Source organism: Oncorhynchus clarkii, chromosome 19, assembly GCF_045791955.1.
Source record: "Oncorhynchus clarkii lewisi isolate Uvic-CL-2024 chromosome 19, UVic_Ocla_1.0, whole genome shotgun sequence".
NCBI lineage: Eukaryota > Metazoa > Chordata > Actinopteri > Salmoniformes > Salmonidae > Oncorhynchus > Oncorhynchus clarkii.
In genome coordinates, this window is record NC_092165.1 from 28,044,339 (window position 1) to 28,059,592 (window position 15,254).

General features: G+C 42.3%; 1 protein-coding gene across 2 annotated transcripts in view; it reads left to right on the forward strand.

Annotated features, from left to right (window-relative positions):
- LOC139375005 (stAR-related lipid transfer protein 9-like) overlaps window positions 1–15,254 on the forward strand; it is a 62,352-nt gene that overhangs the window by 44,772 nt on the left and 2,326 nt on the right. For both annotated transcript variants that reach the window (XM_071116341.1, XM_071116342.1), the window contains 9 exons: window positions 125–367; window positions 3,320–3,503; window positions 6,252–6,398; window positions 9,222–9,330; window positions 12,887–13,053; window positions 13,275–13,339; window positions 13,548–13,750; window positions 13,986–14,065; window positions 15,042–15,200. In XM_071116341.1, coding sequence (XP_070972442.1) covers window positions 125–367; window positions 3,320–3,503; window positions 6,252–6,398; window positions 9,222–9,330; window positions 12,887–13,053; window positions 13,275–13,339; window positions 13,548–13,750; window positions 13,986–14,065; window positions 15,042–15,200 — 1,357 coding nt within the window. The remainder of the gene's footprint in view (window positions 1–124; window positions 368–3,319; window positions 3,504–6,251; window positions 6,399–9,221; window positions 9,331–12,886; window positions 13,054–13,274; window positions 13,340–13,547; window positions 13,751–13,985; window positions 14,066–15,041; window positions 15,201–15,254) is intronic.

The window sequence follows — 15,254 nt, forward strand, 5'->3', positions numbered from 1 at the left end:
TATGTGATTAAGGAAGAAAAAGGCCTTATGTATGTGACTGTCTTGATATTATGATGTAAATAGATAACTATAAAATTGTAGTTTTTTTAAATGTACATTTTCCTCTATGTTCCTCTTGTTTCAGGCACCGGAGCAGCATCGAGGGTTTGAGGCAGGAGAGGGACACTCGGCTTCAGAACTGTCGTCGGGCTCGCAGCCTCAGCCCCAGCAAACATAACTACCCCCATTCCCTTCCTCAATCCCGATCCCCTTCTCACCTCCGATCCCATCCTCAAAAAGCCATATCCTCCTCCAGGGTTTCAACCTTGCCTAGCCAACGCAGAGAGTGCCTCCAACATCTCCGGCAAGAAGAAATGGAGGGCAGTAGGTAAGACAGGATCCAGACCAAATAATATTTTTGTGCTAAATTGCTGAACAGTTTTCAATGTCAGATGATTTAGTCTCTGTTGTAAAGAGGGTTATACAGTGCCTTGCGAAAGTATTCGGCCCCCTTGAACTTTGCGACCTTTTGCCACATTTCAGGCTTCAAACATAAAGATATAAAACTGTATTTTTTGTGAAGAATCAACAACAAGTGGGACACAATCATGAAGTGGAACGACATTTATTGGATATTTCAAACTTTTTTAACAAATCAAAAACTGAAAAATTGGGCGTGCAAAATTATTCAGCCCCCTTAAATTAATACTTTGTAGCGCCACCTTTTGCTGCGGTTACAGCTGTAAGTCGCTTGGGGTATGTCTCTATCAGTTTTGCACATCGAGAGACTGACATTTTTTCCCATTCCTCCTTGCAAAACAGCTCGAGCTCAGTGAGGTTGGATGGAGAGCATTTGTGAACAGCAGTTTTCAGTTCTTTCCACAGATTCTCGATTGGATTCAGGTCTGGACTTTGACTTGGCCATTCTAACACCTGGATATGTTTATTTTTTAACCATTCCATTGTAGATTTTGCTTTATGTTTTGGATCATTGTCTTGTTGGAAGACAAATCTCCATCCCAGTCTCAGGTCTTTTGCAGACTCCATCAGGTTTTCTTCCAGAATGGTCCTGTATTTGGCTCCATCCATCTTCCCATCAATTTTAACCATCTTCCCTGTCCCTGCTGAAGAAAAGCAGGCCCAAACCATGATGCTGCCACCACCATGTTTGACAGTGGGGATGGTGTGTTCAGCTGTGTTGCTTTTACACCAAACATAACGTTTTGCATTGTTGCCAAAAAGTTCAATTTTGGTTTCATCTGACCAGAGCACTTTCTTCCACATGTTTGGTGTGTGTCTCCCAGGTGGCTTGTGGCAAACTTTAAACGACACTTTTTATGGATATCTTTAAGAAATGGCTTTCTTCTTGCCACTTCCATAAAGGCCAGATTTGTGCAATATACGACTGATTGTTGTCCTATGGACAGAGTCTCCCACCTCAGCTGTAGATCTCTGCAGTTCATCCAGAGTGATCATGGGCCTCTTGGCTGCATCTCTGATCAGTCTTCTCCTTGTATGAGCTGAAAGTTTAGAGGGACGGCCAGGTCTTGGTAGATTTGCAGTGGTCTGATACTCCTTCCATTTCAATATTATCGCTTGCACAGTGCTCCTTGGGATGTTTAAAGCTTGGGAAATCTTTTTGTATCCAAATCCGGCTTTAAACTTCTTCACAACAGTATCTCGGACCTGCCTGGTGTGTTCCTTGTTCTTCATGATGCTCTCTGCGCTTTTAACGGACCTCTGAGACTATCACAGTGCAGGTGCATTTATACGGAGACTTGATTACACACAGGTGGATTGTATTTATCATCATTAGTCATTTAGGTCAACATTGGATCATTCAGAGATCCTCACTGAACTTCTGGAGAGAGTTTGCTGCACTGAAAGTAAAGGGGCTGAATAATTTTGCACGCCCAATTTTTCAGTTTTTGATTTGTTAAAAAAGTTTGAAATATCCAATAAATGTCGTTCCACTTCATGATTGTGTCCCACTTGTTGTTGATTCTTCACAAAAAAATACAGTTTTATATCTTTATGTTTGAAGCCTGAAATGTGGCAAAAGGTCGCAAAGTTCAAGGGGGCCGAATACTTTCGCAAGGCACTGTAGTAGACAAAAAAAAAGAGAAACATTTCAGTCATAGAAAGAAGCAAAAGAAGAAGTGTAGTGCAGAGAAACATGTAGAATGTGAGTTCCGTGGATGTGTGTATGTGCCTGTGCGTGTGTGTGTCTGTGTGTGTGCGTGTCTGTGCGTGTGTGTGTGTGCTCGCGCGCCAGCGTCCATGCGTATGCACGCTCGTACCGTGAGCTGATAGAAGCTGACTCCGGTGCTGAGTATGTTCCGGTCCAGTGTAATAAGGTGTGGTACCAGGGCGTGGATGAGGATATGTGTATTAGTATCCGAAGGTGTGTATTATATATACCCTGAGGTGATAGAAGGTGACCCCGGTGCTGAGTACATCCCGGTCCAGTGTAATAAGGTGTGGTACCAGGGCGTGGATGAGGATATGTGTATTAGTATCCGAAGGTGTGTATTATATATACCCTGAGGTGATAGAAGGTGACCCCGGTGCTGAGTATGTTCCGGTCCAGTGTAATAAGGTGTGGTACCAGGGCGTGGATGAGGATATGTGTATTAGTATCCGAAGGTGTGTATTATATATACCCTGAGGTGATAGAAGGTGACCCCGGTGCTGAGTACATCCCGGTCCAGTGTAATAAGGTGTGGTACCAGGGAGTGTATGAGAAAACCAGCCCGGTCTCTGTTGATATCCACACTGTACTGTTCCAACAGCTCCTTCTTGTCCCGCCAGCTCTCTGACCAGTCCTTCGTCAGCTGATCCACCTGGAGGAGGGAAGATTAGGGTCAGGCAGAGTGGAGAGGAGTCAGGAGCATAGATTGTATAAAGAAGACAAGACGTGGTAATATTTACTAAAAGTGACGGTACACAGTTCTAGTGGGAAGTCTGATAGATGAGCCTCTCTACCTTTAGTTCGTTCTGTAACACCATGTCGGACAGACTGCCGTCTCGCTCGTCGCTCAGAGAAGGGCTGGGATTCCGCTGCTGTGAAGGAATTACCACAGACATTTTGGTCAATGTCACAAGACAAAGGCAGTAATAACCTAGAATTGAAATGACTTCAAATCGTTTTTTTTCCCCCAATAACAGCGCTGGTGCATGTGATTATAAATCCTAGTGAAAACCAGTTTTATATCTTTATGTTTGAAGCCTGAAATGTGGCAAAAGGTCGCAAAGTTCAAGGGGGCCGAATACTTTCGCAAGTCACTGTATCTGTGGATTAATTTATCAATTGATTGATTGTAAATCTGTCTTTCCCCAGGATCCCAGATCCACCCAGAGGAGAGGGTCATTATCCCTCTGAGATCGAGCAGCTGCTGCGTGACTACGGCCGTGCCCGCGAGGAAGCCAGGACGGAAATAGCGCATGCACGGGAACGGCTCCGCGAGAGGACAGAGCAGGAGAAGAGACGTCTCCAGCAACAGGCTCTGTCTCAGGTGGTCAAGGTTAGTCCCAGCAGGAAGTCCTAGTTTCACACTCCATAGTTAGTCGAAAGCCTCAAGATGTATTCAGCATATTTTCTCCATTAATTCTATAATAAAACCTTTCGGTCACCTCCCTCCGAATCCATTGACAATGGACTCGGAGGGAACATGATTCCCTGGTCAGGGATTAAAAGTGCACCATTCCTGTTAGTAGAGACCTTGAAGAGTAGAAATATGAAAATAATAGTTCAAATGCGGCGAAAAAAGTACGGTGGACTAAGAATAAGGTACATTTATTTTTTTATTAAAAAAACTTCTTTTGGTAAAAGGTGTCATTGAATTGCTGACAACACATTTTATTAGGCGACATAAATTGGTTAATCCACATTTCATGGAGTCAATTAATCAATATTCCGACTTAAGGTCGCCTATAAAATAATGCCTATAATAGTAATAAAAAACTGCACTTTGTCATATATTATTTCAACATGTAGCCTGAAGATGGTGGAAGAACCTTGATCATTTGAAATTTAAGAAAAACTATTTTGAGGAACATTGCACTATACACTACGTGAAAACACATTCATTGATATAAAGAAAGGTAAGGTACAACTGCATTGTTGGTTAGGGCTTATAAGTCAGCATTTCACTGTAAGGTATCCTGTTGTATTCGGTGCATGTGACAAATAACATTGGATTTTATTTGAATATTAATGCTTGGACATACAAAATGATCATAATTTGTAAACATTTGACATCAGTCCTTATTTAACAATGCAAATGTTATGACCTTCGTTTGACATAAAAACCGCCTGGTGGAACTCTGTTATTTCCAAAATAAACATCAAGTTGGGGGAAAAAAATGGATTGGAAGTTCTTATTTGAGGTACGAGAATGGCTTACCAAGAAAAGCTTTCAAAAGTTCTAATTAGAGGTAAAAAGCTCTCTACAAAAAAGGCAGAGATTGATTTCTTATGGATCATGTTCAAATTTCAGCAAGAGGAGGTGATATTGTATGTAAGCTGAAATAAAGAAAGCATTCTGGCACTACTCCTTAGACAATGCGAATCCAAAGGGGCTAAACGATGATTTTTCACTGTCCTCGTTTCTATAATGGGTGTTGTCTTGACTTTTTGGGGGGTCTCTGTGTCTCCTGATTCACAGACATCCAAATATCACCCAGGTATATTTTAACGTGGCCTATTGATTAACGAGACACACTATTTTTATTTTGTGCTAGAATTTGCCATTTACCTTGAAACATTATCATTAGAAATTGTTTTATCTCAATGAGCCACTAGGCTATACATACAAGCTAAGTGCAATCAAATAATAATAAAAGAAGCGAAGGCTCACCTGAACTCATATTTGAGTTGATAGTAATAGGAATTTAAGGTGAAATAATTGTTTCAATGTTTTTCAATGAGAGACGGTTAAAGGGATACATCCATAAATACAATTGATTAGAAGGTGGAGCTCTTTTTCACAACAAGATCTCCCCTTATATCGAAAGACTTACACAACATGACCAGAATGATGTAGACACCTGCTCATCAAACATTTCATTCCTAAATCATGGGCATTAATATGGGGTTGGTCCCCACTTTGCTGCTATAACAGGAAAGTCTTTCCACTAGATGTTGGAACATTGCTGCGGGGACTTGCTTCCATTCAGCCACAACAAGATTAGTGAGGTCGGGCACTGATGTTGGGCGATTAGGTCTCGCTTGCAGTCGGCGTTCCAATTCATCTCCTAAGGTGTTCGATGGGGTTGAGGTCAGGGCTCTGTGCAGGCCAGACAATTTCTTTCACACCGATATCGACAAACCATTTCTGTATGGACCTCGTTTTGTGCACAAGGGCATTGTAATGCTGAAACAGGAAAGGGCCTTCCCCAAACTGTTGCCACAAAGTTTGAAGCACAGAATCATCTAGAATGTCATTTTATGCTGTAGAATTAAGATTTCCCTTCACTGGAACTAAGGGGTCTAGCCCGAACCATGAAAAACAGCCCCAGACCATTATTCTCACTCCATCAAACTTTACAGTTGGCACTAAGCATTCAGGCAAGTAGCGTTCTCCTGCCATCCACCAAACTCCTGCCATCCGCCAAATTGTGAAGCGTGAATTATCCCTCCAGAGAATGCATTTCCACTGCTCCAGAGTCCAATGGCGACAAGCTTTACACCACTCCAGCCAAAGCTTGGCATTGCACATGGTGATCTTAGGCTTGTGTGAGCTCTAGGAGCTCAGCCATGGAAACCCATTTCATGAAGCTCCCGATGAACAGTTCTTGTGCTGACGTTGCTTCCAGATGCAGTTTGGAACTCAGTAGTGAGTGTTGCAACCGAGGACAGACAATTTTTACACGCTTCCCGTTCTGTGCGCTGAGCCGCTGTTGCTCCTAGAGATTCCCACTTCACAATAACAGCACTTACAGTTGACCGGGGCAGCTCTAGCAGGGCAGAAATTTGACCAACTGACCTTTTGGAAAGGTGGCATCCTATGACGGTGCCACGTTGAAAGTCACTGCACTCTCCAATAAGACCATTCTACTGCCAATGTTTGTCAATGGCGATTGCATGGCTGTGTGCTCGATTTTATACACCTGTCAGCAACGGGTGTGGCTGAAATAGCCGAATTCACTAATTTGAAGGGGTGTCCACATAATTTTGTATATGTAGTGTGTGCTGTCCCCTGATCTGTGCTGTTTTCCTAAAACATCTATCTTTCTTCTTCTCTGTCTACTGATTATTCATTCACATTTAGGATGACTTGCGGTATCGGACCAGAGTCAGCAGCAGTACATTATGCACTGGGTCGAGTCTGAGCCTATCCTCTGGACCAACCTCTGGCTACAACAGTGGCAACACAGCTCAGCTGAGGGACGGCAGTAGACCCTCACTGACACAGGAGGTACTGTACTAGTTTTTGAAGACATTTTTTGTTGCCTTTTTTATGCCCAAAACGGGCACACGTACAGATATGTTGATTCATGTGCACTGTCCCTGAAAAACGAAATGTTACGAAGTAAAGCCTAACGGTAGACCTACTGTAAACCAAACTTAAAGTAACTGTCCAGTGAAAATCTCACTTTTTAAAAGTTCGTATTCTGTTAACGCAAATATTGCTGTTGACACATCCTATACTTATGGCCAAAGCATAAATTGGAGGGAAAACCCCCCCACTTCAAACCCGTATCTAAAACAGACTGTTTAAAAAAGGCTTGCTATTTTCTCATAGAGGATGATGTCATCCTCCTGAGGAGGATTAGCTGGCTAATCAGTGGACACCTCGCATGAATATTTTTAATGACCGGTATTCACCCACATCATTCTGTTTTTGGAGTACGCTGACACCATTCCAACACAGTAAAGCTGCAATGTAACATACAGTACCAGTCAAACGTTTGGACACACCTACTCATTCCAGGGTTTTTATTTATTTAGACTATTTTCTACATTGTAGAAGAATAGTGAAGACATTTAAACTATGAAATAACACATATGGAATCATGTAGTAACCAAAAACGTGTTTAACACATCGAAATATATTTTATATTTGAGATTCTTCAAAGTAGCCACCCTTTGCCTTGATGACAGCTTTGTACACCCTTAGCATTATCTCAACTAGCTTCATGAAGTAGTCACCTGGAATGCATTTCAATTAACAGGTGTGCCTTTTTAAAAGGTAATTGGCTGAATTTATTTCCTTCTTAATGTGTTTGAGCCAATCAGCTGTGTTGTGACAAGGTAATGGTGGTACACAGAAAATAGCCCTATTTGGTAAAAGTTTCAGCCAATCAGTTGTGTTGTGACAAGGTAGAGTTGGTAAAAGACCAAGTCCATATTATGGCAAGAACAGCTCAAATAAGCAAAGAGAAACAACAATCCAGAAAATGTCAAGAGATTTCAAGTGCAGTCACAAAAACCATCATTCTCTATGATGAAACTGGCTCTCATGAGGACCGCCACTGGAAAGGAAGACCCAGAGTTACCTCTGCTGCGGAGGATAAGTTCTTTAGAGTTACCAGCCTCAGAAATCGGCAATTAACTGCACCTCAGTTTGCAGCCCAAATAAATGCTTCACAGAATTCAAGTAACAGACACATCTCAACATCAACTGTTCAGAGGAGATTGTGTGTATCAGGCCTTCATGGTCCAATTGCTGCAAAGAAACCACTTCTAAAGGACACCAATAAGAAGAAGAGACTTGCTTGGGCCAAGAAACACGTGCAATGGACATTAGACCAATGAAAATCTGTCATTTGGTTTGATGAGTCAAAATGTGAGATTTTTGGTTCCAACCGTCGTGTCTTTGTGAGACGCAGAGTACGTGAACGGATGATCTCTGCATGTGTGGCTCCCACCGTGATCCATGGAGGAGGAGGTGTGATGGTGTGACACTTTGCTCGTGACACTGTCTGTGATTTATTTAGAATTCAAGGCACACTTAAGCAGTATGGCTACCACAGCATTCTGCAGCAATACGCCATCCCATCTGGTTTGCACTTAGTGGGACTATCATTTGTTTTTTCAACATGTCAATGACCCAAAACACACCTCCAGGCTGTGTAAGAGCTATTTGACCAAGAAGGAGAGTGATGGAGTGCTGCATCAGATGACCTGGCCTCCACAATCACCCAATCTCAACCCAATTGAGAAGGTTTGAGATGAGTTGGACCGCAGAGTGAAGGAAAAGCAGCTAACAAGTGCTCAGCATATGTGGCAACTCCTTCAAGCATTCCAGGTGACTAGCTCATTAAGCTGGTTGAGAGAATGCCAAGAATGTGCAAAGCTGTCATCAGGGCAAAGGGTGTCTACTTTGAAGAATCTCAAAATAGAAAATATATTTAGATTTGTTTAACACTTTTTTGGTTACTACATGATTCCATATGTGTTATTTCATAGTTTTGATGTCTTCACTATTATTCTACAATGTAGAAAATAGTCTGAATAAAGAAATACCCTGGAATGAGTAGGTGTGTCCAAACGTTTGACTGGTACTGTATGTAAATGTGATATTTCAGAATTGTATTTTTAATACATTTGCAAACATTTCTAAAAATCTTTTTTTGCTCTGTCATTATGTGGTATTGTGTGTAGATCCTTCCAAAAAAAATCATAATTATTTCCACAGAAGACAATAACAACAGAGTTCATGTCAAATATAATACAGATATTAGATCTAGCCTGGGCTACTTATTCATGTTCTTCAACATAAACTAGTCCCAAGCTACTACTACTACAATTGCATAAATCTTTTGACCTGAGAACTACAACAAAAACAGTAACTAAAAAGAATGGATGTCCTGTTCAGATTAAAGTCATTGTGGGAAGTTAGTTGAATCAAGGCATTGTAAATCGTATTTTTTGGTTAGCCACCGTAGCTAGCTAACGTTAGCAGATAAGGCTAGCTACTTATATTTTTTTGTGATCAACTTTTTATTTAGCTTGTCATTTTTTTCAGACGGGGGGTACAGGAATAACATTCAAAATAATATTAATCTGGTACATTCAGTTATAATATTTGCCTTTCATATTTCATACTTTATGGTACATGTGGGCTGCCACTTGAAAAACAACACCAGCATCCTCCCTCCCCACCTGGAAACCATGTTTCCAACCTCTTCCCGCCCGTTAACTTTGACAGTCCTAGTTTGTTTTTGTCCCTATTTAAATCAACTACAAATAAATAAGAGTCTAAGGAATTCTCTGTGTGGTTTTTGTCTGGTCCAAGGTCACTGGGGTCCCGGATAACGGTATAAATGGGCTGAAGGTCAGGTCTCGCCCTCCCATCTGTGGTTCTCAGAGTGTGACGACCCAGCGTGCCTGGCTCTCTGCCCAAGGTAAGGATTGAGTGACTCACTACCATTACCAACAGCCGCTTTCTTCATGCACAAGGCAGAGACAACATCTCTCCAACTTCTGATGGTCTAAAGCCTGTTTGGCAGCCTGGCATCAATTCCTTTATCAAGTCAAATCCCATTGTATTTGTCACATGTTATACAACAGGTGTAGGTAGACCTTACAGTGAAATGCTTACTTATAAGCCCTTAACCAACAATGCAGTTTTAAGAAAAATAAGTGTTAAGTACAAAATAAAAGTAAACGGAGCTTCAACTGTTTTGTTTTGGGGCATCTACATTTGCATCTTCCGCCTGGAAGCCACTCTCTACTTCCTAATTTTCAACAAACAATTGTAATATTTTGATTACTCATATTAACCATTAGCAGTGTTTCCTCTGAAAAATGTGTTTTTCAGTGGGGAGAAAAGGTAGCTGAATCTCAGTTATGGTGACTTTTTAAAAGGATGTTCTACTCCAAAATGAATGAAAATAGAATGATGCTGACACCCTCTAAAATAGAATTTCCACCTCCAGAAACGAGCCCAATAATATATTGGTAAAACATTGGACCATGCATGTAGACTGTGCATGGTTCATATTATCAGGTATGCTATTAGCAATAAGCATTATCACCTGTAGCCCAACTGATGCAGCATTATGGCTATAAACAAATAGGCTGAAGCATGGGGTTGCCTATCTGCATTTACCCTATTGGGCTCATCATTAGCTGGATCTAAACGTGATATTTTAACTATACCGAACAAAAAATATAAACGCAACATGTAAAGTGTTGGTCCCATGTTTCATGAGCTGAAATAAAAAATCCCAGAAATTTTCCATACACACAAAAAGCATATTTCTCTCACATTTTGTGCACAAATTTGTTTGCATCCTTGTTAGTGAGCATTTCTCCTTTGCCAAGATAACCCATCTATATCAAGAATATGGTTAAACAGCATGATCATTACACAGGTGCACCTTGTGCTGGGGACGATCAAAAGCCACTCTAAAATGTGCAGTTTTGTCACAGAACACAATGCCACAGATGTCTTAAGTTTGAGGGAGCTTGCAAATGGCATGATGACTGCAAGAATGTCCAGCAGAGCTGTTGCCAGATCATTTAATGTTAATTTCTCTACCATAAGCTGCCACCAACATCATTTTAGAGAATTTGGCAGCGCATCCAACCAGCCTCACAACCGCACACCACGTGTATGGCATTGTGTGGGTGAGCGATTTACTGATGTCAACTTTGTGAACAGAGTGCCCCATGCTTGCGGTGAGGTTATGGTATGGGCAGGCATAAGCTACGGACAACAAACACATTTGCATTTTATCAATGGCAATTTGAATGAACATAGATACCATGACGAGATCCTGAAGCCCGTTGTCATGCCATTCATCTGCTGCCATCAACTCATGTATGGGCATGATAATGCACGGCCCCATGTTGCAAGGATCTGTACACAATTCCTGGAAGCTGAAAATATCCCAGTTCTTCCATAGCCTGCATACTCACCAGACATGTCACCCCTTGAGCATGTTTGGGATGCTCTGGAATGACGTGGTACGACAGCGTATTTCAGTTCCTGCCGATATCCAGCAACTTCGCACAGCCATTGAAGAGGAGTAAAACATTGCACAGGCCACAATCAACAGCCTGATCAACTCTACGCTGTAACGGCTGTCTTCCTCCTCCGACGACGAGGAGGAGTAGCAAGGATCGGAGGACCAATGCGCAGCGTGGTACGTGTTCATGCTCTTTACTAAAACAATCGAACACTGAAACAAAACAATAAACAACAGGTGAAATAACCAACCGAAACAGTTCTGTGTGGAACACACAGACACAGAAAATAAACACCCACCAAACAGTTCCGTGTGGAACACAGACACAGAAAATAAACACCCACCAAACAGTTCCGTGTGGAACACAGACACAGAAAATAAACACCCACCAAACAGTTCCGTGTGGAACACAGACACAGAAAATAAACACCCACCAAACAGTTCCGTGTGGAACACAGACACAGAAAATAAACACCCACCAAACAGTTCCGTGTGGAACACAGACACAGACAATAAACACCCACCAAACAGTTCCGTGTGGAACACAGACACAGAAAATAAACACCCACCAAACAGTTCCATGTGGAACACACAGACACAGAAAATAAACACCCACCAAACAGTTCCGTGTGGAACACAGACACAGAAAATAAACTCCCACCAAACAGTTCCGTGTGGAACACAGACACAGACAATAAACACCCACCAAACAGTTCCGTGTGGAACACAGACACAGAAAATAAACACCCACCAAACAGTTCCATGTGGAACACACAGACACAGAAAATAAACACCCACCAAACAGTTCCGTGTGGAACACAGACACAGAAAATAAACACCCACCAAACAGTTCCATGTGGAACACAGACACAGACAATAAACACCCACCAAACAGTTCCGTGTGGAACACAGACACAGAAAATAAACACCCACGTAACACAAGTGGGAAAAGGCTACCTAAGTATGATTCTCAATCAGAGACAACTAACGACACCTGCCTCTGATTGAGAACCATACCAGGCCAAACGCAAAAACACAACATAGAAAACATAGACAAACCCACATAGACAAACATAGACAAACCCACCCAACTCACGTCCTCACCATACTAAAACAAAGACATAACAAAGGAACTAAGGTCAGAACGTGACATACGCGAAGGAGATGTGTCGCTCTGCATGAGGCAAATGGTGGTCTCACCAGATACTGACTAGTTTTCTGATCCACGCCCCTGACATTTTTTTTAAGGTATCTGTGACCAACAGATGCATATTTAAATGCCCACGCATGTGACTTCTATAGGTTGGGGCTTAATTAATTTATTTCAATTGACTGATTTCCTCATATGAACTGTAACTCAGTAAAATCAATGAAATTGTTGCATGTTGCATTTATATTTTTGTTCAGTATAGTTAGCATCCTGTTGAATTTTAGGTCCCAAAAAACTTGCATAAACACAGTGAATATAACGTAGGCTGACCTGTTAGGGTAACTTTGGGTGACCTGCCACCCACCTGTACTTTTCACAGAAACCACTTCATGTCGCAATTCCCCTCCCCCTCCCCAACACTTTCCCTGGTTGCCACTAGTCTCGCTCAACAAAAAATGTCATCTGTCTCATCACTATTTTTTAAGTCACGACAATTATACTTTTTGTTTATTTGTTGGTAGGTTGGTGTTTCACCCCATTAAAACCGTTAAAGCTGTTTTCACCCGCGATTGCAAGAATTGTTGTCCATTGACTGCTTGTCAGAATATGTGTTTCCCTCCCGATGGCACTCGCAACTTGAAAGCGCCTCGAGATGAATGATTCTCTCGAATAGAACACACAACAACAAGCCGACTAGGCAAATAGACTATTCTTCTATGTCTGTTCATTACTGGTTTTGTTTGCAAAGGAAAATAAAAGGTGGACAGTTCCAGCATCTTCAAATGACTGCAGCGGAAACACTGCCATTCGTGTCTTCTTCTCCTGTGTCTTCTGTAGATGTACGGCTGGAGCCCGGTGTGTCAGGGTCTGACCCTCTGATGTCATCCTCACCGTCATCTCCCACCAGCCTACGCCCGCGCACAGCCTCCTTCGGCTCTGCCTCCTCTTTATCTACAGCCTATCAGGACCTCACATCCTGTCTGCTTGGCCGCGCTATGGCTGAGGTAGAATATGACGCTTCTCCATTAAAAGTAGAACGTGCTCATCCTATTTCTATGGCTTCTCCTCCTCGCCCATCCACCTGTTACACAACCTTCAGCCGTTGTTGTGGATGTACTGCATGCTCTGACCAAATCCATCAGCTGAGTAATTATGTTGTGTCAACTCTATTTATGTGAACATTGTGTAGAATAAACAGCTGTGCTGTTCTCACCTGTGCCTCCAGGTGCGCTTGGCTGCTGCTGGTGACATGGGGAACCTAGTAAGGGGGAAGACTGCTGCTGGTTGGAGGTGAGTTGCACTATGGCTTCTCCTCCTGTCATTTTCATAATCATTTGTAAAGACTTCTGAGAGAACACATGGTTAACACTCCGCATAACCCATATTATAACACATGACAAATGCTCATACACCCTTAAGTTATAAAGCATCAGCAAGCACACCTGCAGGCTTTAAGTCAAGTGTCAGCAAAACTACCTCCCTGTCCTCTCTCTCTCAGGTACCAGGGGCTAGAGCGAGGTGTCCAGGCCTTCTACAAGCCCTCCTCTAGTCCGTCAGTGCACTCCTTCCTGGGGGCGGTGGAGCTAGAGAGGCCCCTGGCCAGCCTGTGGAGCATGGTCCGAGACCACTCCAAGACCCACCTGTACCACAAGGCTATCCACTCAGCCCGGACACGGCCACTAGATGACAGCACTCAGCTGGGTGAGTCTGCTGGCTGGAGTATAGCAGGGTTGAGGTCAATTCTCTATTTGAAAATGGTGAAAGCCTTCAATGCTGCTGCCCATGTTAAAACAGGCGTTTTGGCAAATGCACCATCTTTCCATGTCGGAGTCATTCCGTTTCAGTTCAGACAAATTACTTCCAGGAAGTAAAGTGAAATTCAGAATCCAATTGTAATTTTCCTCATGATCATGATTTTCCATGTGTTTCTCCTCAGTGTACCTGTTGACAGACCCGTCCTGCTGCCACCTCAAACAGCCCAGAGACTTCTGCTGCATCAGCACCCAGTCACGACAGGTCAGTAGGGTCAGAGGTCACAGGTCAGAAGCTACACACTTAATGGACCACTTGACTTCCAAGTCCCAACTGCTCTTTCTTACTAAGAATTGTTTTAAATGTTTAACTGCATAGCAAATTGGCCAGTGTTACCTAGTGTTGATTTTTCAGTGTAACATTTCTAGAGTTGATTCAGGTGTTACATTAACTCTCTTAAGTGTTCAATTAACACCCATTGGTGTAAAATAACATAAGTAATGGTGGTAATAACCAGTGTTAAACAAAAACCTTGCCCATCATTATCATATTTCCCAGCATGCGCTGTTGCAGGTAGATTTTTTAAAATCTTAAAATCTATGTTTTAGCATGTACTGTACATTTATTAATTAATCTTATGCTACTCAAATATAAATATATTTTTCTAAACTTATCCAATCTGTTACTTGGACTTATTGCACCTGTTACTGAAATGGTTGTTCCAGTTTAGATGCTTAAGGTAATTCTGAATGCAGGTTGTGGGTGAATAAAAATGTAAATTGCTGAATATCCCCACCCTGGCTCGATTCCAATAGGAATTCTACATCATCATAACATAAATAAGCATAGGATCTCAGTTGGTGAAGGCCACAGGACTGAAAATGGATGTCTCTGTCACTAACAAATATAGTGATGAGCAGTTTCTCACTTGAAAGGCAAGGCACTAAGCAGTGTGTTCATTTAATACAGAAAAGTGTGGACCCGTGTAGACACTGTACCAGTGTGAAATTGAACACTGTCAGTGTGGATTTAACACTGGAGAATTTGCTATGTGGAATCAGGGGGACAGAGAACATCATTTCAGGGGCAATGATTCTTACTGCCCTATAGCCAGGAGTTTAAATGTTATTGTCACATACACCGGATAGGTGCAGCAAAAGGCTACATGTTTTTTTAACATGCTTATTTTTTTTACATGGTCAGGAAAAAGCCTAACTCAGTGCCCTCTTCTCTCTCCTAGGATGACCTTTGTGTGCTGGCCGTGCAGTCAGTCTTCGAGGAGTCTCTCCCTCGGCCCAGTGTGGAGGCAATCCGAGGGGAGATGTTGCCTAGCGCCTGGGTCCTTCAGCCAATCACACGCCACGGCCGAGAGGTTGTCAGGGTCATCTACCTGCTGCAGGTGAGACAGGAACCCGTGTACTTTATGTCAATGTAGAGTGGTCTGAAAAATCTA